The sequence below is a fragment of the Eucyclogobius newberryi genome, unplaced genomic scaffold (assembly GCF_026437365.1).
Source record: "Eucyclogobius newberryi isolate DKJ021-1_F unplaced genomic scaffold, fEucNew1.0.hap1 SCAF_19, whole genome shotgun sequence".
NCBI classification, from domain to species: domain Eukaryota; kingdom Metazoa; phylum Chordata; class Actinopteri; order Gobiiformes; family Gobiidae; genus Eucyclogobius; species Eucyclogobius newberryi.
Window position 1 is genome coordinate 7,589,652 of NW_027315823.1, and position 27,836 is coordinate 7,617,487.

The 27,836-nt window shown below is 26.0% G+C and overlaps 1 protein-coding gene across 1 annotated transcript in view; it reads left to right on the top strand.

Moving 5' to 3' along the window:
• The window catches only part of cyp27b1 (cytochrome P450, family 27, subfamily B, polypeptide 1), a 40,919-nt gene that overhangs the window by 6,932 nt on the left and 6,151 nt on the right, over positions 1-27,836 (top strand). The window contains exon 5 of the mRNA XM_072451592.1: positions 1,218-1,381. Coding sequence (XP_072307693.1) covers positions 1,218-1,381 — 164 coding nt within the window. The remainder of the gene's footprint in view (positions 1-1,217; positions 1,382-27,836) is intronic.

Below are 27,836 nucleotides of genomic sequence, written 5' to 3' on the forward strand. Positions count from 1 at the left end.
TGGTCCAGAGTTAGAGTCAGTAGGTGGCGCTGTCCTGGTCCAGAGTTAGAGTCAGTAGGTGGCGCTGTCCTGGTCCAGAGTTAGAGTCAGTAGGTGGCGCTGTCCTGGTCCAGAGTTAGAGTCAGTAGGTGGCGCTGTCCCGGTCCAGAGTTAGAGTCAGTAGGTGGCGCTGTCCTGGTCCAGAGTTAGAGTCAGTAGGTGGCGCTGTCCCGGTCCAGAGTTAGAGTCAGTAGGTGGCGCTGTCCTGGTCCAGAGTTAGAGTCAGTAGGTGGCGCTGTCCTGGTCCAGAGTTAGAGTCAGTAGGTGGCGCTGTCCTGGTCCAGAGTTAGAGTCAGTAGGTGGCGCTGTCCTGGTCCAGAGTTAGAGTCAGTAGGTGGCGCTGTCCTGGTCCAGAGTTAGAGTTAGCTCAAGCGTCGTCAATGTGAGATACCGTATTTTCCGGACTATAAGTCGTACCTTTTTTCATAGTTTTGGCAACTTATACTTATATTTACACTTATAAACTTATACTCCAGTGCGACTTATATATGTTTTTTTCTTCTCTATTATGCATTTTTTGACTGGTGCGACTTATACTCCGGTGCGAGTTATAGTACGGCAAATACGGTATGTCTCTGCTGTCGGGTGTTTGCAGTATTTTCATTCTAGCACTTGAAGTACTTTTCGCCGTACTGCACTGTTGCCTCGTCTTACGCAACCATTTCACATCGTTTCTCGCCGGCGGTTTTTGGACGCGGCAACCGGGTTTTGCTTTTCCGTTCCGCTTAAAAGCCTTTATCCAAAAATCGAACGCGAGCGAGCGCCGGCCCAAACCGGATCAGACGAAGGCAGATTACATTTTATCGGCCTCGTAAACGGCGCGCTAAATTTAAACGTAATCCGCGAAAGTGGCGAGTGATTCTGTGCCAAGTGTTTAAACACAAATTACAAGCGATGCCGGATTTTCTGTCACGTCAAATGAAGTTGAAAAATACTGAAGCGACAAATGCACCCAACTAAATTACCTTATTAAATATATGTTGTCACCTTTTTGCATTTAAATACTTTATGTTGAATGAACTTACGGTATAAGTAGACTATCATAAATCTATAGCTTAAATTGGATCATTTTACAGTTCGACACTTGAACCTCGACCGAGACGTTCACAGACACGTTTTAAGATATTTTTGTGGATATTGTCTCCTTCTAAGTTTGCTTTTCTGTCATTCGCCTTCAGCCAAGGGCCACATCGACCAGCGGATGGCGGCGGAGGCGGAGAAAGTGTCCCGCGGGGAGAAGGTGGAGGGCCGATACCTGACGTACTTCCTGTCCCGGACCGGACTTCCCATGAAAACAGTCTATAGCAACGTGACCGAGCTGCTGCTGGCCGGCGTCGACACGGTAACCACGGGTCAACGTATATATACAACAAACATACTTATATATACTCCCTAATAGTACATTATCCAGCAATCATACTTATATATACTCACTAATAGTACATTATCCAGCAATCATACTTATATATACTTACTAATAGTACATTATCCAGCAATCATACTTATATATACTCACTAATAGTACATTATCCAGCAATCATACTTATATATACTCACTTATAGTACATTATCCAACAAACATACTTATATATACTCACTAATAGTACATTATCCAGCAATCATACTTATATATACTCACTAATAGTACATTATCCAGCAATCATACTTATATATACTCACTAATAGTACATTATCCAGCAATCATACTTATATATACTCCCTCATAGTACATTATCCAGCAATCATATTTATATATACTAACTAATAGTACATTATCCAACGAACATACTTATATATACTCACTAATAGTACATTATCCTACAAACATACGTATATATACTCACTAATTGTATATAATCTCTAATATTACATTATTCAACAAGCATACTTATATATACTCACTAATAGTACATTATCCAGCAATCATACTTATATATACTCACTAATAGTACATTATCCAACAAACATACATATATATATATATATACTCACTAATAGTACATTATCTAACAATCATACTTATATATACTCCCTCATAGTACATTATCCAGCAATCATACTTATATATACTCCCTCATAGTACATTATCCAGCAATCATACTTATATATACTAACTAATAGTACATTATCCAACGAACATACTTATATATACTCACTAATAGTACATTATCCTACAAACATACGTATATATACTCACTAATTGTATATAATCTCTAATATTACATTATTCAACAAGCATACTTATATATACTCACTAATAGTACATTATCCAGCAATCATACTTATATATACTAACTAATAGTACATTATCCAACAAACATACATATATATATATATACTCACTAATAGTACATTATCTAACAAACATACTTATATATACTCACTAATAGTACATTATCCAACAAACATACTTATATATACTCACTAATAGTACATTATCCAACAAACATACTTATATATACTCACTAATAGTACATTATCCAACAAACATACTTATATATACTCACTAATAGTACATTATCCAGCAATCATACTTATATATACTCACTAATAGTACATTATCCAGCAATCATACTTATATATACTCACTAATAGTACATTATCTAACAATCATACTTATATATACTCACTCATAGTACATTATCCAGCAATCATACTTATATATACTCCCTCATAGTACATTATCCAGCAATCATACTTATATATACTCCCTCATAGTACATTATCCAGCAATCATACTTATATATACTAACTAATAGTACATTATCCAACGAACATACTTATATATACTCACTAATAGTACATTATCCTACAAACATACGTATATATACTCACTAATTGTATATAATCTCTAATATTACATTATTCAACAAGCATACTTATATATACTCACTAATAGTACATTATCCAGCAATCATACTTATATATACTCACTAATAGTACATTATCCAACAAACATACATATATATATATATACTCACTAATAGTACATTATCCAGCAATCATACTTATATATACTCACTAATAGTACATTATCCAGCAATCATACTTATATATACTCACTAATAGTACATTATCCAGCAATCATACTTATATATACTCCCTCATAGTACATTATCCAGCAATCATATTTATATATACTAACTAATAGTACATTATCCAACGAACATACTTATATATACTCACTAATAGTACATTATCCTACAAACATACGTATATATACTCACTAATTGTATATAATCTCTAATATTACATTATTCAACAAGCATACTTATATATACTCACTAATAGTACATTATCCAGCAATCATACTTATATATACTCACTAATAGTACATTATCCAACAAACATACATATATATATATATATATACTCACTAATAGTACATTATCTAACAATCATACTTATATATACTCCCTCATAGTACATTATCCAGCAATCATACTTATATATACTCCCTCATAGTACATTATCCAGCAATCATACTTATATATACTAACTAATAGTACATTATCCAACGAATATACTTATATATACTCACTAATAGTACATTATCCTACAAACATACGTATATATACTCACTAATTGTATATAATCTCTAATATTACATTATTCAACAAGCATACTTATATATACTCACTAATAGTACATTATCCAGCAATCATACTTATATATACTAACTAATAGTACATTATCCAACAAACATACATATATATATATATACTCACTAATAGTACATTATCTAACAAACATACTTATATATACTCACTAATAGTACATTATCCAACAAACATACTTATATATACTCACTAATAGTACATTATCCAACAAACATACTTATATATACTCACTAATAGTACATTATCCAACAAACATACTTATATATACTCACTAATAGTACATTATCCAGCAATCATACTTATATATACTCACTAATAGTACATTATCCAGCAATCATACTTATATATACTCACTAATAGTACATTATCTAACAATCATACTTATATATACTCACTCATAGTACATTATCCAGCAATCATACTTATATATACTCCCTCATAGTACATTATCCAGCAATCATACTTATATATACTCCCTCATAGTACATTATCCAGCAATCATACTTATATATACTAACTAATAGTACATTATCCAACGAACATACTTATATATACTCACTAATAGTACATTATCCTACAAACATACGTATATATACTCACTAATTGTATATAATCTCTAATATTACATTATTCAACAAGCATACTTATATATACTCACTAATAGTACATTATCCAGCAATCATACTTATATATACTCACTAATAGTACATTATCCAACAAACATACATATATATATATATACTCACTAATAGTACATTATCCAGCAATCATACTTATATATACTCACTAATAGTACATTATCCAGCAATCATACTTATATATACTCACTAATAGTACATTATCCAGCAATCATACTTATATATACTCCCTCATAGTACATTATCCAGCAATCATATTTATATATACTAACTAATAGTACATTATCCAACGAACATACTTATATATACTCACTAATAGTACATTATCCTACAAACATACGTATATATACTCACTAATTGTATATAATCTCTAATATTACATTATTCAACAAGCATACTTATATATACTCACTAATAGTACATTATCCAGCAATCATACTTATATATACTCACTAATAGTACATTATCCAACAAACATACATATATATATATATATATATATACTCACTAATAGTACATTATCTAACAATCATACTTATATATACTCCCTCATAGTACATTATCCAGCAATCATACTTATATATACTCCCTCATAGTACATTATCCAGCAATCATACTTATATATACTAACTAATAGTACATTATCCAACGAACATACTTATATATACTCACTAATAGTACATTATCCTACAAACATACGTATATATACTCACTAATTGTATATAATCTCTAATATTACATTATTCAACAAGCATACTTATATATACTCACTAATAGTACATTATCCAGCAATCATACTTATATATACTAACTAATAGTACATTATCCAACAAACATACATATATATATATATACTCACTAATAGTACATTATCTAACAAACATACTTATATATACTCACTAATAGTACATTATCCAACAAACATACTTATATATACTCACTAATAGTACATTATCCAACAAACATACTTATATATACTCACTAATAGTACATTATCCTACAAACATACGTATATATACTCACTAATTGTATATAATCTCTAATATTACATTATTCAACAAGCATACTTATATATACTCACTAATAGTACATTATCCAGCAATCATACTTATATATACTCACTAATAGTACATTATCCAACAAACATACATATATATATATATACTCACTAATAGTACATTATCCAGCAATCATACTTATATATACTCACTAATAGTACATTATCTAACAATCATACTTATATATACTCACTCATAGTACATTATCCAGCAATCATACTTATATATACTCCCTCATAGTACATTATCCAGCAATCATACTTATATATACTAACTAATAGTACATTATCCAACGAATATACTTATATATACTCACTAATAGTACATTATCCTACAAACATACGTATATATACTCACTAATTGTATATAATCTCTAATATTACATTATTCAACAAGCATACTTATATATACTCACTAATAGTACATTATCCAGCAATCATACTTATATATACTAACTAATAGTACATTATCCAACAAACATACATATATATATATATACTCACTAATAGTACATTATCTAACAAACATACTTATATATACTCACTAATAGTACATTATCCAACAAACATACTTATATATACTCACTAATAGTACATTATCCAACAAACATACTTATATATACTCACTAATAGTACATTATCCAACAAACATACTTATATATACTCACTAATAGTACATTATCCAGCAATCATACTTATATATACTCACTAATAGTACATTATCCAGCAATCATACTTATATATACTCACTAATAGTACATTATCTAACAATCATACTTATATATACTCACTCATAGTACATTATCCAGCAATCATACTTATATATACTCCCTCATAGTACATTATCCAGCAATCATACTTATATATACTCCCTCATAGTACATTATCCAGCAATCATACTTATATATACTAACTAATAGTACATTATCCAACGAACATACTTATATATACTCACTAATAGTACATTATCCTACAAACATACGTATATATACTCACTAATTGTATATAATCTCTAATATTACATTATTCAACAAGCATACTTATATATACTCACTAATAGTACATTATCCAGCAATCATACTTATATATACTCACTAATAGTACATTATCCAACAAACATACATATATATATATATACTCACTAATAGTACATTATCCAGCAATCATACTTATATATACTCACTAATAGTACATTATCCAGCAATCATACTTATATATACTCACTAATAGTACATTATCCAGCAATCATACTTATATATACTCCCTCATAGTACATTATCCAGCAATCATATTTATATATACTAACTAATAGTACATTATCCAACGAACATACTTATATATACTCACTAATAGTACATTATCCTACAAACATACGTATATATACTCACTAATTGTATATAATCTCTAATATTACATTATTCAACAAGCATACTTATATATACTCACTAATAGTACATTATCCAGCAATCATACTTATATATACTCACTAATAGTACATTATCCAACAAACATACATATATATATATATATATATATACTCACTAATAGTACATTATCTAACAATCATACTTATATATACTCCCTCATAGTACATTATCCAGCAATCATACTTATATATACTCCCTCATAGTACATTATCCAGCAATCATACTTATATATACTAACTAATAGTACATTATCCAACGAACATACTTATATATACTCACTAATAGTACATTATCCTACAAACATACGTATATATACTCACTAATTGTATATAATCTCTAATATTACATTATTCAACAAGCATACTTATATATACTCACTAATAGTACATTATCCAGCAATCATACTTATATATACTAACTAATAGTACATTATCCAACAAACATACATATATATATATATACTCACTAATAGTACATTATCTAACAAACATACTTATATATACTCACTAATAGTACATTATCCAACAAACATACTTATATATACTCACTAATAGTACATTATCCAACAAACATACTTATATATACTCACTAATAGTACATTATCCTACAAACATACGTATATATACTCACTAATTGTATATAATCTCTAATATTACATTATTCAACAAGCATACTTATATATACTCACTAATAGTACATTATCCAGCAATCATACTTATATATACTCACTAATAGTACATTATCCAACAAACATACTTATATATACTCACTAATAGTACATTATCCAGCAATCATACTTATATATACTCCCTCATAGTACATTATCCAGCAATCATATTTATATATACTAACTAATAGTACATTATCCAACGAACATACTTATATATACTCACTAATAGTACATTATCCTACAAACATACGTATATATACTCACTAATTGTATATAATCTCTAATATTACATTATTCAACAAGCATACTTATATATACTCACTAATAGTACATTATCCAGCAATCATACTTATATATACTCACTAATAGTACATTATCCAACAAACATACATATATATATATATATATATACTCACTAATAGTACATTATCTAACAATCATACTTATATATACTCCCTCATAGTACATTATCCAGCAATCATACTTATATATACTCCCTCATAGTACATTATCCAGCAATCATACTTATATATACTAACTAATAGTACATTATCCAACGAACATACTTATATATACTCACTAATAGTACATTATCCTACAAACATACGTATATATACTCACTAATTGTATATAATCTCTAATATTACATTATTCAACAAGCATACTTATATATACTCACTAATAGTACATTATCCAGCAATCATACTTATATATACTAACTAATAGTACATTATCCAACAAACATACATATATATATATATACTCACTAATAGTACATTATCTAACAAACATACTTATATATACTCACTAATAGTACATTATCCAACAAACATACTTATATATACTCACTAATAGTACATTATCCAACAAACATACTTATATATACTCACTAATAGTACATTATCCAACAAACATACTTATATATACTCACTAATAGTACATTATCCTACAAACATACGTATATATACTCACTAATTGTATATAATCTCTAATATTACATTATTCAACAAGCATACTTATATATACTCACTAATAGTACATTATCCAGCAATCATACTTATATATACTCACTAATAGTACATTATCCAACAAACATACATATATATATATATACTCACTAATAGTACATTATCCAGCAATCATACTTATATATACTCACTAATAGTACATTATCTAACAATCATACTTATATATACTCACTCATAGTACATTATCCAGCAATCATACTTATATATACTCCCTCATAGTACATTATCCAGCAATCATACTTATATATACTAACTAATAGTACATTATCCAACGAATATACTTATATATACTCACTAATAGTACATTATCCTACAAACATACGTATATATACTCACTAATTGTATATAATCTCTAATATTACATTATTCAACAAGCATACTTATATATACTCACTAATAGTACATTATCCAGCAATCATACTTATATATACTAACTAATAGTACATTATCCAACAAACATACATATATATATATATACTCACTAATAGTACATTATCTAACAAACATACTTATATATACTCACTAATAGTACATTATCCAACAAACATACTTATATATACTCACTAATAGTACATTATCCAACAAACATACTTATATATACTCACTAATAGTACATTATCCAACAAACATACTTATATATACTCACTAATAGTACATTATCCAGCAATCATACTTATATATACTCACTAATAGTACATTATCCAGCAATCATACTTATATATACTCACTAATAGTACATTATCTAACAATCATACTTATATATACTCACTCATAGTACATTATCCAGCAATCATACTTATATATACTCCCTCATAGTACATTATCCAGCAATCATACTTATATATACTCCCTCATAGTACATTATCCAGCAATCATACTTATATATACTAACTAATAGTACATTATCCAACGAACATACTTATATATACTCACTAATAGTACATTATCCTACAAACATACGTATATATACTCACTAATTGTATATAATCTCTAATATTACATTATTCAACAAGCATACTTATATATACTCACTAATAGTACATTATCCAGCAATCATACTTATATATACTCACTAATAGTACATTATCCAACAAACATACATATATATATATATACTCACTAATAGTACATTATCCAGCAATCATACTTATATATACTCACTAATAGTACATTATCCAGCAATCATACTTATATATACTCACTAATAGTACATTATCCAGCAATCATACTTATATATACTCCCTCATAGTACATTATCCAGCAATCATATTTATATATACTAACTAATAGTACATTATCCAACGAACATACTTATATATACTCACTAATAGTACATTATCCTACAAACATACGTATATATACTCACTAATTGTATATAATCTCTAATATTACATTATTCAACAAGCATACTTATATATACTCACTAATAGTACATTATCCAGCAATCATACTTATATATACTCACTAATAGTACATTATCCAACAAACATACATATATATATATATATATATATATACTCACTAATAGTACATTATCTAACAATCATACTTATATATACTCCCTCATAGTACATTATCCAGCAATCATACTTATATATACTCCCTCATAGTACATTATCCAGCAATCATACTTATATATACTAACTAATAGTACATTATCCAACGAACATACTTATATATACTCACTAATAGTACATTATCCTACAAACATACGTATATATACTCACTAATTGTATATAATCTCTAATATTACATTATTCAACAAGCATACTTATATATACTCACTAATAGTACATTATCCAGCAATCATACTTATATATACTAACTAATAGTACATTATCCAACAAACATACATATATATATATATACTCACTAATAGTACATTATCTAACAAACATACTTATATATACTCACTAATAGTACATTATCCAACAAACATACTTATATATACTCACTAATAGTACATTATCCAACAAACATACTTATATATACTCACTAATAGTACATTATCCTACAAACATACGTATATATACTCACTAATTGTATATAATCTCTAATATTACATTATTCAACAAGCATACTTATATATACTCACTAATAGTACATTATCCAGCAATCATACTTATATATACTAACTAATAGTACATTATCCAACAAACATACATATATATATATATACTCACTAATAGTACATTATCTAACAAACATACTTATATATACTCACTAATAGTACATTATCCAACAAACATACTTATATATACTCACTAATAGTACATTATCCAACAAACATACTTATATATACTCACTAATAGTACATTATCCTACAAACATACGTATATATACTCACTAATTGTATATAATCTCTAATATTACATTATTCAACAAGCATACTTATATATACTCACTAATAGTACATTATCCAGCAATCATACTTATATATACTCACTAATAGTACATTATCCAACAAACATACTTATATATACTCACTAATAGTACATTATCCAGCAATCATACTTATATATACTCCCTCATAGTACATTATCCAGCAATCATATTTATATATACTAACTAATAGTACATTATCCAACGAACATACTTATATATACTCACTAATAGTACATTATCCTACAAACATACGTATATATACTCACTAATTGTATATAATCTCTAATATTACATTATTCAACAAGCATACTTATATATACTCACTAATAGTACATTATCCAGCAATCATACTTATATATACTCACTAATAGTACATTATCCAACAAACATACATATATATATATATATATATACTCACTAATAGTACATTATCTAACAATCATACTTATATATACTCCCTCATAGTACATTATCCAGCAATCATACTTATATATACTCCCTCATAGTACATTATCCAGCAATCATACTTATATATACTAACTAATAGTACATTATCCAACGAACATACTTATATATACTCACTAATAGTACATTATCCTACAAACATACGTATATATACTCACTAATTGTATATAATCTCTAATATTACATTATTCAACAAGCATACTTATATATACTCACTAATAGTACATTATCCAGCAATCATACTTATATATACTAACTAATAGTACATTATCCAACAAACATACATATATATATATATACTCACTAATAGTACATTATCTAACAAACATACTTATATATACTCACTAATAGTACATTATCCAACAAACATACTTATATATACTCACTAATAGTACATTATCCAACAAACATACTTATATATACTCACTAATAGTACATTATCCAACAAACATACTTATATATACTCACTAATAGTACATTATCCTACAAACATACGTATATATACTCACTAATTGTATATAATCTCTAATATTACATTATTCAACAAGCATACTTATATATACTCACTAATAGTACATTATCCAGCAATCATACTTATATATACTCACTAATAGTACATTATCCAACAAACATACATATATATATATATACTCACTAATAGTACATTATCCAGCAATCATACTTATATATACTCACTAATAGTACATTATCTAACAATCATACTTATATATACTCACTCATAGTACATTATCCAGCAATCATACTTATATATACTCCCTCATAGTACATTATCCAGCAATCATACTTATATATACTAACTAATAGTACATTATCCAACGAATATACTTATATATACTCACTAATAGTACATTATCCTACAAACATACGTATATATACTCACTAATTGTATATAATCTCTAATATTACATTATTCAACAAGCATACTTATATATACTCACTAATAGTACATTATCCAGCAATCATACTTATATATACTAACTAATAGTACATTATCCAACAAACATACATATATATATATATACTCACTAATAGTACATTATCTAACAAACATACTTATATATACTCACTAATAGTACATTATCCAACAAACATACTTATATATACTCACTAATAGTACATTATCCAACAAACATACTTATATATACTCACTAATAGTACATTATCCAACAAACATACTTATATATACTCACTAATAGTACATTATCCAGCAATCATACTTATATATACTCACTAATAGTACATTATCCAGCAATCATACTTATATATACTCACTAATAGTACATTATCTAACAATCATACTTATATATACTCACTCATAGTACATTATCCAGCAATCATACTTATATATACTCCCTCATAGTACATTATCCAGCAATCATACTTATATATACTCCCTCATAGTACATTATCCAGCAATCATACTTATATATACTAACTAATAGTACATTATCCAACGAACATACTTATATATACTCACTAATAGTACATTATCCTACAAACATACGTATATATACTCACTAATTGTATATAATCTCTAATATTACATTATTCAACAAGCATACTTATATATACTCACTAATAGTACATTATCCAGCAATCATACTTATATATACTCACTAATAGTACATTATCCAACAAACATACATATATATATATATACTCACTAATAGTACATTATCCAGCAATCATACTTATATATACTCACTAATAGTACATTATCCAGCAATCATACTTATATATACTCACTAATAGTACATTATCCAGCAATCATACTTATATATACTCCCTCATAGTACATTATCCAGCAATCATATTTATATATACTAACTAATAGTACATTATCCAACGAACATACTTATATATACTCACTAATAGTACATTATCCTACAAACATACGTATATATACTCACTAATTGTATATAATCTCTAATATTACATTATTCAACAAGCATACTTATATATACTCACTAATAGTACATTATCCAGCAATCATACTTATATATACTCACTAATAGTACATTATCCAACAAACATACATATATATATATATATATATATACTCACTAATAGTACATTATCTAACAATCATACTTATATATACTCCCTCATAGTACATTATCCAGCAATCATACTTATATATACTCCCTCATAGTACATTATCCAGCAATCATACTTATATATACTAACTAATAGTACATTATCCAACGAACATACTTATATATACTCACTAATAGTACATTATCCTACAAACATACGTATATATACTCACTAATTGTATATAATCTCTAATATTACATTATTCAACAAGCATACTTATATATACTCACTAATAGTACATTATCCAGCAATCATACTTATATATACTAACTAATAGTACATTATCCAACAAACATACATATATATATATATACTCACTAATAGTACATTATCTAACAAACATACTTATATATACTCACTAATAGTACATTATCCAACAAACATACTTATATATACTCACTAATAGTACATTATCCAACAAACATACTTATATATACTCACTAATAGTACATTATCCTACAAACATACGTATATATACTCACTAATTGTATATAATCTCTAATATTACATTATTCAACAAGCATACTTATATATACTCACTAATAGTACATTATCCAGCAATCATACTTATATATACTCACTAATAGTACATTATCCAACAAACATACTTATATATACTCACTAATAGTACATTATCCAGCAATCATACTTATATATACTCCCTCATAGTACATTATCCAGCAATCATATTTATATATACTAACTAATAGTACATTATCCAACGAACATACTTATATATACTCACTAATAGTACATTATCCTACAAACATACGTATATATACTCACTAATTGTATATAATCTCTAATATTACATTATTCAACAAGCATACTTATATATACTCACTAATAGTACATTATCCAGCAATCATACTTATATATACTCACTAATAGTACATTATCCAACAAACATACATATATATATATATATATATACTCACTAATAGTACATTATCTAACAATCATACTTATATATACTCCCTCATAGTACATTATCCAGCAATCATACTTATATATACTCCCTCATAGTACATTATCCAGCAATCATACTTATATATACTAACTAATAGTACATTATCCAACGAACATACTTATATATACTCACTAATAGTACATTATCCTACAAACATACGTATATATACTCACTAATTGTATATAATCTCTAATATTACATTATTCAACAAGCATACTTATATATACTCACTAATAGTACATTATCCAGCAATCATACTTATATATACTAACTAATAGTACATTATCCAACAAACATACATATATATATATATACTCACTAATAGTACATTATCTAACAAACATACTTATATATACTCACTAATAGTACATTATCCAACAAACATACTTATATATACTCACTAATAGTACATTATCCAACAAACATACTTATATATACTCACTAATAGTACATTATCCAACAAACATACTTATATATACTCACTAATAGTACATTATCCAGCAATCATACTTATATATACTCACTAATAGTACATTATCCAGCAATCATACTTATATATACTCACTAATAGTACATTATCTAACAATCATACTTATATATACTCACTCATAGTACATTATCCAGCAATCATACTTATATATACTCCCTCATAGTACATTATCCAGCAATCATACTTATATATACTAACTAATAGTACATTATCCAACGAACATACTTATATATACTCACTAATAGTACATTATCCTACAAACATACGTATATATACTCACTAATTGTATATAATCTCTAATATTACATTATTCAACAAGCATACTTATATATACTCACTAATAGTACATTATCCAGCAATCATACTTATATATACTCACTAATAGTACATTATCTAACAATCATACTTATATATACTCCCTCATAGTACATTATCCAGCAATCATACTTATATATACTCCCTCATAGTACATTATCCAGCAATCATACTTATATATACTAACTAATAGTACATTATCCAACGAACATACTTATATATACTCACTAATAGTACATTATCCTACAAACATACGTATATATACTCACTAATTGTATATAATCTCTAATATTACATTATTCAACAAGCATACTTATATATACTCACTAATAGTACATTATCCAGCAATCATACTTATATATACTAACTAATAGTACATTATCCAACGAATATACTTATATATACTCACTAATAGTACATTATCCTACAAACATACGTATATATACTCACTAATTGTATATAATCTCTAATATTACATTATTCAACAAGCATACTTATATATACTCACTAATAGTACATTATCCAGCAATCATACTTATATATACTAACTAATAGTACATTATCCAACAAACATACATATATATATATATACTCACTAATAGTACATTATCTAACAAACATACTTATATATACTCACTAATAGTACATTATCCAACAAACATACTTATATATACTCACTAATAGTACATTATCCAACAAACATACTTATATATACTCACTAATAGTACATTATCCAACAAACATACTTATATATACTCACTAATAGTACATTATCCAGCAATCATACTTATATATACTCACTAATAGTACATTATCCAGCAATCATACTTATATATACTCACTAATAGTACATTATCTAACAATCATACTTATATATACTCACTCATAGTACATTATCCAGCAATCATACTTATATATACTCCCTCATAGTACATTATCCAGCAATCATACTTATATATACTCCCTCATAGTACATTATCCAGCAATCATACTTATATATACTAACTAATAGTACATTATCCAACGAACATACTTATATATACTCACTAATAGTACATTATCCTACAAACATACGTATATATACTCACTAATTGTATATAATCTCTAATATTACATTATTCAACAAGCATACTTATATATACTCACTAATAGTACATTATCCAGCAATCATACTTATATATACTCACTAATAGTACATTATCCAACAAACATACATATATATATATATACTCACTAATAGTACATTATCCAGCAATCATACTTATATATACTCACTAATAGTACATTATCCAGCAATCATACTTATATATACTCACTAATAGTACATTATCCAGCAATCATACTTATATATACTCCCTCATAGTACATTATCCAGCAATCATATTTATATATACTAACTAATAGTACATTATCCAACGAACATACTTATATATACTCACTAATAGTACATTATCCTACAAACATACGTATATATACTCACTAATTGTATATAATCTCTAATATTACATTATTCAACAAGCATACTTATATATACTCACTAATAGTACATTATCCAGCAATCATACTTATATATACTCACTAATAGTACATTATCCAACAAACATACATATATATATATATATATATATACTCACTAATAGTACATTATCTAACAATCATACTTATATATACTCCCTCATAGTACATTATCCAGCAATCATACTTATATATACTCCCTCATAGTACATTATCCAGCAATCATACTTATATATACTAACTAATAGTACATTATCCAACGAACATACTTATATATACTCACTAATAGTACATTATCCTACAAACATACGTATATATACTCACTAATTGTATATAATCTCTAATATTACATTATTCAACAAGCATACTTATATATACTCACTAATAGTACATTATCCAGCAATCATACTTATATATACTAACTAATAGTACATTATCCAACAAACATACATATATATATATATACTCACTAATAGTACATTATCTAACAAACATACTTATATATACTCACTAATAGTACATTATCCAACAAACATACTTATATATACTCACTAATAGTACATTATCCAACAAACATACTTATATATACTCACTAATAGTACATTATCCTACAAACATACGTATATATACTCACTAATTGTATATAATCTCTAATATTACATTATTCAACAAGCATACTTATATATACTCACTAATAGTACATTATCCAGCAATCATACTTATATATACTCACTAATAGTACATTATCCAACAAACATACATATATATATATATACTCACTAATAGTACATTATCCAGCAATCATACTTATATATACTCACTAATAGTACATTATCTAACAATCATACTTATATATACTCACTCATAGTACATTATCCAGCAATCATACTTATATATACTCCCTCATAGTACATTATCCAGCAATCATACTTATATATACTAACTAATAGTACATTATCCAACGAATATACTTATATATACTCACTAATAGTACATTATCCTACAAACATACGTATATATACTCACTAATTGTATATAATCTCTAATATTACATTATTCAACAAGCATACTTATATATACTCACTAATAGTACATTATCCAGCAATCATACTTATATATACTAACTAATAGTACATTATCCAACAAACATACATATATATATATATACTCACTAATAGTACATTATCTAACAAACATACTTATATATACTCACTAATAGTACATTATCCAACAAACATACTTATATATACTCACTAATAGTACATTATCCAACAAACATACTTATATATACTCACTAATAGTACATTATCCAACAAACATACTTATATATACTCACTAATAGTACATTATCCAGCAATCATACTTATATATACTCACTAATAGTACATTATCCAGCAATCATACTTATATATACTCACTAATAGTACATTATCTAACAATCATACTTATATATACTCACTCATAGTACATTATCCAGCAATCATACTTATATATACTCCCTCATAGTACATTATCCAGCAATCATACTTATATATACTCCCTCATAGTACATTATCCAGCAATCATACTTATATATACTAACTAATAGTACATTATCCAACGAACATACTTATATATACTCACTAATAGTACATTATCCTACAAACATACGTATATATACTCACTAATTGTATATAATCTCTAATATTACATTATTCAACAAGCATACTTATATATACTCACTAATAGTACATTATCCAGCAATCATACTTATATATACTCACTAATAGTACATTATCCAACAAACATACATATATATATATATACTCACTAATAGTACATTATCCAGCAATCATACTTATATATACTCACTAATAGTACATTATCCAGCAATCATACTTATATATACTCACTAATAGTACATTATCCAGCAATCATACTTATATATACTCCCTCATAGTACATTATCCAGCAATCATATTTATATATACTAACTAATAGTACATTATCCAACGAACATACTTATATATACTCACTAATAGTACATTATCCTACAAACATACGTATATATACTCACTAATTGTATATAATCTCTAATATTACATTATTCAACAAGCATACTTATATATACTCACTAATAGTACATTATCCAGCAATCATACTTATATATACTCACTAATAGTACATTATCCAACAAACATACATATATATATATATATATATATACTCACTAATAGTACATTATCTAACAATCATACTTATATATACTCCCTCATAGTACATTATCCAGCAATCATACTTATATATACTCCCTCATAGTACATTATCCAGCAATCATACTTATATATACTAACTAATAGTACATTATCCAACGAACATACTTATATATACTCACTAATAGTACATTATCCTACAAACATACGTATATATACTCACTAATTGTATATAATCTCTAATATTACATTATTCAACAAGCATACTTATATATACTCACTAATAGTACATTATCCAGCAATCATACTTATATATACTAACTAATAGTACATTATCCAACAAACATACATATATATATATATACTCACTAATAGTACATTATCTAACAAACATACTTATATATACTCACTAATAGTACATTATCCAACAAACATACTTATATATACTCACTAATAGTACATTATCCAACAAACATACTTATATATACTCACTAATAGTACATTATCCTACAAACATACGTATATATACTCACTAATTGTATATAATCTCTAATATTACATTATTCAACAAGCATACTTATATATACTCACTAATAGTACATTATCCAGCAATCATACTTATATATACTCACTAATAGTACATTATCCAACAAACATACTTATATATACTCACTAATAGTACATTATCCAGCAATCATACTTATATATACTCCCTCATAGTACATTATCCAGCAATCATATTTATATATACTAACTAATAGTACATTATCCAACGAACATACTTATATATACTCACTAATAGTACATTATCCTACAAACATACGTATATATACTCACTAATTGTATATAATCTCTAATATTACATTATTCAACAAGCATACTTATATATACTCACTAATAGTACATTATCCAGCAATCATACTTATATATACTCACTAATAGTACATTATCCAACAAACATACATATATATATATATATATATACTCACTAATAGTACATTATCTAACAATCATACTTATATATACTCCCTCATAGTACATTATCCAGCAATCATACTTATATATACTCCCTCATAGTACATTATCCAGCAATCATACTTATATATACTAACTAATAGTACATTATCCAACGAACATACTTATATATACTCACTAATAGTACATTATCCTACAAACATACGTATATATACTCACTAATTGTATATAATCTCTAATATTACATTATTCAACAAGCATACTTATATATACTCACTAATAGTACATTATCCAGCAATCATACTTATATATACTAACTAATAGTACATTATCCAACAAACATACATATATATATATATACTCACTAATAGTACATTATCTAACAAACATACTTATATATACTCACTAATAGTACATTATCCAACAAACATACTTATATATACTCACTAATAGTACATTATCCAACAAACATACTTATATATACTCACTAATAGTACATTATCCAACAAACATACTTATATATACTCACTAATAGTACATTATCCTACAAACATACGTATATATACTCACTAATTGTATATAATCTCTAATATTACATTATTCAACAAGCATACTTATATATACTCACTAATAGTACATTATCCAGCAATCATACTTATATATACTCACTAATAGTACATTATCCAACAAACATACATATATATATATATACTCACTAATAGTACATTATCCAGCAATCATACTTATATATACTCACTAATAGTACATTATCTAACAATCATACTTATATATACTCACTCATAGTACATTATCCAGCAATCATACTTATATATACTCCCTCATAGTACATTATCCAGCAATCATACTTATATATACTAACTAATAGTACATTATCCAACGAATATACTTATATATACTCACTAATAGTACATTATCCTACAAACATACGTATATATACTCACTAATTGTATATAATCTCTAATATTACATTATTCAACAAGCATACTTATATATACTCACTAATAGTACATTATCCAGCAATCATACTTATATATACTAACTAATAGTACATTATCCAACAAACATACATATATATATATATACTCACTAATAGTACATTATCTAACAAACATACTTATATATACTCACTAATAGTACATTATCCAACAAACATACTTATATATACTCACTAATAGTACATTATCCAACAAACATACTTATATATACTCACTAATAGTACATTATCCAACAAACATACTTATATATACTCACTAATAGTACATTATCCAGCAATCATACTTATATATACTCACTAATAGTACATTATCCAGCAATCATACTTATATATACTCACTAATAGTACATTATCTAACAATCATACTTATATATACTCACTCATAGTACATTATCCAGCAATCATACTTATATATACTCCCTCATAGTACATTATCCAGCAATCATACTTATATATACTCCCTCATAGTACATTATCCAGCAATCATACTTATATATACTAACTAATAGTACATTATCCAACGAACATACTTATATATACTCACTAATAGTACATTATCCTACAAACATACGTATATATACTCACTAATTGTATATAATCTCTAATATTACATTATTCAACAAGCATACTTATATATACTCACTAATAGTACATTATCCAGCAATCATACTTATATATACTCACTAATAGTACATTATCCAACAAACATACATATATATATATATACTCACTAATAGTACATTATCCAGCAATCATACTTATATATACTCACTAATAGTACATTATCCAGCAATCATACTTATATATACTCACTAATAGTACATTATCCAGCAATCATACTTATATATACTCCCTCATAGTACATTATCCAGCAATCATATTTATATATACTAACTAATAGTACATTATCCAACGAACATACTTATATATACTCACTAATAGTACATTATCCTACAAACATACGTATATATACTCACTAATTGTATATAATCTCTAATATTACATTATTCAACAAGCATACTTATATATACTCACTAATAGTACATTATCCAGCAATCATACTTATATATACTCACTAATAGTACATTATCCAACAAACATACATATATATATATATATATATATACTCACTAATAGTACATTATCTAACAATCATACTTATATATACTCCCTCATAGTACATTATCCAGCAATCATACTTATATATACTCCCTCATAGTACATTATCCAGCAATCATACTTATATATACTAACTAATAGTACATTATCCAACGAACATACTTATATATACTCACTAATAGTACATTATCCTACAAACATACGTATATATACTCACTAATTGTATATAATCTCTAATATTACATTATTCAACAAGCATACTTATATATACTCACTAATAGTACATTATCCAGCAATCATACTTATATATACTAACTAATAGTACATTATCCAACAAACATACATATATATATATATACTCACTAATAGTACATTATCTAACAAACATACTTATATATACTCACTAATAGTACATTATCCAACAAACATACTTATATATACTCACTAATAGTACATTATCCAACAAACATACTTATATATACTCACTAATAGTACATTATCCTACAAACATACGTATATATACTCACTAATTGTATATAATCTCTAATATTACATTATTCAACAAGCATACTTATATATACTCACTAATAGTACATTATCCAGCAATCATACTTATATATACTCACTAATAGTACATTATCCAACAAACATACTTATATATACTCACTAATAGTACATTATCCAGCAATCATACTTATATATACTCCCTCATAGTACATTATCCAGCAATCATATTTATATATACTAACTAATAGTACATTATCCAACGAACATACTTATATATACTCACTAATAGTACATTATCCTACAAACATACGTATATATACTCACTAATTGTATATAATCTCTAATATTACATTATTCAACAAGCATACTTATATATACTCACTAATAGTACATTATCCAGCAATCATACTTATATATACTCACTAATAGTACATTATCCAACAAACATACATATATATATATATATATATACTCACTAATAGTACATTATCTAACAATCATACTTATATATACTCCCTCATAGTACATTATCCAGCAATCATACTTATATATACTCCCTCATAGTACATTATCCAGCAATCATACTTATATATACTAACTAATAGTACATTATCCAACGAACATACTTATATATACTCACTAATAGTACATTATCCTACAAACATACGTATATATACTCACTAATTGTATATAATCTCTAATATTACATTATTCAACAAGCATACTTATATATACTCACTAATAGTACATTATCCAGCAATCATACTTATATATACTCACTAATAGTACATTATCCAACAAACATACTTATATATACTCACTAATAGTACATTATCCAGCAATCATACTTATATATACTCCCTCATAGTACATTATCCAGCAATCATATTTATATATACTAACTAATAGTACATTATCCAACGAACATACTTATATATACTCACTAATAGTACATTATCCTACAAACATACGTATATATACTCACTAATTGTATATAATCTCTAATATTACATTATTCAACAAGCATACTTATATATACTCACTAATAGTACATTATCCAGCAATCATACTTATATATACTCACTAATAGTACATTATCCAACAAACATACATATATATATATATATATATACTCACTAATAGTACATTATCTAACAATCATACTTATATATACTCCCTCATAGTACATTATCCAGCAATCATACTTATATATACTCCCTCATAGTACATTATCCAGCAATCATACTTATATATACTAACTAATAGTACATTATCCAACGAACATACTTATATATACTCACTAATAGTACATTATCCTACAAACATACGTATATATACTCACTAATTGTATATAATCTCTAATATTACATTATTCAACAAGCATACTTATATATACTCACTAATAGTACATTATCCAGCAATCATACTTATATATACTAACTAATAGTACATTATCCAACAAACATACATATATATATATATACTCACTAATAGTACATTATCTAACAAACATACTTATATATACTCACTAATAGTACATTATCCAACAAACATACTTATATATACTCACTAATAGTACATTATCCAACAAACATACTTATATATACTCACTAATAGTACATTATCCAACAAACATACTTATATATACTCACTAATAGTACATTATCCTACAAACATACGTATATATACTCACTAATTGTATATAATCTCTAATATTACATTATTCAACAAGCATACTTATATATACTCACTAATAGTACATTATCCAGCAATCATACTTATATATACTCACTAATAGTACATTATCCAACAAACATACATATATATATATATACTCACTAATAGTACATTATCCAGCAATCATACTTATATATACTCACTAATAGTACATTATCTAACAATCATACTTATATATACTCACTCATAGTACATTATCCAGCAATCATACTTATATATACTCCCTCATAGTACATTATCCAGCAATCATACTTATATATACTAACTAATAGTACATTATCCAACGAATATACTTATATATACTCACTAATAGTACATTATCCTACAAACATACGTATATATACTCACTAATTGTATATAATCTCTAATATTACATTATTCAACAAGCATACTTATATATACTCACTAATAGTACATTATCCAGCAATCATACTTATATATACTAACTAATAGTACATTATCCAACAAACATACATATATATATATATACTCACTAATAGTACATTATCTAACAAACATACTTATATATACTCACTAATAGTACATTATCCAACAAACATACTTATATATACTCACTAATAGTACATTATCCAACAAACATACTTATATATACTCACTAATAGTACATTATCCAACAAACATACTTATATATACTCACTAATAGTACATTATCCAGCAATCATACTTATATATACTCACTAATAGTACATTATCCAGCAATCATACTTATATATACTCACTAATAGTACATTATCTAACAATCATACTTATATATACTCACTCATAGTACATTATCCAGCAATCATACTTATATATACTCCCTCATAGTACATTATCCAGCAATCATACTTATATATACTCCCTCATAGTACATTATCCAGCAATCATACTTATATATACTAACTAATAGTACATTATCCAACGAACATACTTATATATACTCACTAATAGTACATTATCCTACAAACATACGTATATATACTCACTAATTGTATATAATCTCTAATATTACATTATTCAACAAGCATACTTATATATACTCACTAATAGTACATTATCCAGCAATCATACTTATATATACTCACTAATAGTACATTATCCAACAAACATACATATATATATATATACTCACTAATAGTACATTATCCAGCAATCATACTTATATATACTCACTAATAGTACATTATCCAGCAATCATACTTATATATACTCACTAATAGTACATTATCCAGCAATCATACTTATATATACTCCCTCATAGTACATTATCCAGCAATCATATTTATATATACTAACTAATAGTACATTATCCAACGAACATACTTATATATACTCACTAATAGTACATTATCCTACAAACATACGTATATATACTCACTAATTGTATATAATCTCTAATATTACATTATTCAACAAGCATACTTATATATACTCACTAATAGTACATTATCCAGCAATCATACTTATATATACTCACTAATAGTACATTATCCAACAAACATACATATATATATATATATATATATACTCACTAATAGTACATTATCTAACAATCATACTTATATATACTCCCTCATAGTACATTATCCAGCAATCATACTTATATATACTCCCTCATAGTACATTATCCAGCAATCATACTTATATATACTAACTAATAGTACATTATCCAACGAACATACTTATATATACTCACTAATAGTACATTATCCTACAAACATACGTATATATACTCACTAATTGTATATAATCTCTAATATTACATTATTCAACAAGCATACTTATATATACTCACTAATAGTACATTATCCAGCAATCATACTTATATATACTAACTAATAGTACATTATCCAACAAACATACATATATATATATATACTCACTAATAGTACATTATCTAACAAACATACTTATATATACTCACTAATAGTACATTATCCAACAAACATACTTATATATACTCACTAATAGTACATTATCCAACAAACATACTTATATATACTCACTAATAGTACATTATCCTACAAACATACGTATATATACTCACTAATTGTATATAATCTCTAATATTACATTATTCAACAAGCATACTTATATATACTCACTAATAGTACATTATCCAGCAATCATACTTATATATACTCACTAATAGTACATTATCCAACAAACATACTTATATATACTCACTAATAGTACATTATCCAGCAATCATACTTATATATACTCCCTCATAGTACATTATCCAGCAATCATATTTATATATACTAACTAATAGTACATTATCCAACGAACATACTTATATATACTCACTAATAGTACATTATCCTACAAACATACGTATATATACTCACTAATTGTATATAATCTCTAATATTACATTATTCAACAAGCATACTTATATATACTCACTAATAGTACATTATCCAGCAATCATACTTATATATACTCACTAATAGTACATTATCCAACAAACATACATATATATATATATATATATACTCACTAATAGTACATTATCTAACAATCATACTTATATATACTCCCTCATAGTACATTATCCAGCAATCATACTTATATATACTCCCTCATAGTACATTATCCAGCAATCATACTTATATATACTAACTAATAGTACATTATCCAACGAACATACTTATATATACTCACTAATAGTACATTATCCTACAAACATACGTATATATACTCACTAATTGTATATAATCTCTAATATTACATTATTCAACAAGCATACTTATATATACTCACTAATAGTACATTATCCAGCAATCATACTTATATATACTAACTAATAGTACATTATCCAACAAACATACATATATATATATATACTCACTAATAGTACATTATCTAACAAACATACTTATATATACTCACTAATAGTACATTATCCAACAAACATACTTATATATACTCACTAATAGTACATTATCCAACAAACATACTTATATATACTCACTAATAGTACATTATCCAACAAACATACTTATATATACTCACTAATAGTACATTATCCAGCAATCATACTTATATATACTCACTAATAGTACATTATCCAGCAATCATACTTATATATACTCACTAATAGTACATTATCTAACAATCATACTTATATATACTCACTCATAGTACATTATCCAGCAATCATACTTATATATACTCCCTCATAGTACATTATCCAGCAATCATACTTATATATACTAACTAATAGTACATTATCCAACGAACATACTTATATATACTCACTAATAGTACATTATCCTACAAACATACGTATATATACTCACTAATTGTATATAATCTCTAATATTACATTATTCAACAAGCATACTTATATATACTCACTAATAGTACATTATCCAGCAATCATACTTATATATACTCACTAATAGTACATTATCTAACAATCATACTTATATATACTCCCTCATAGTACATTATCCAGCAATCATACTTATATATACTCCCTCATAGTACATTATCCAGCAATCATACTTATATATACTAACTAATAGTACATTATCCAACGAACATAC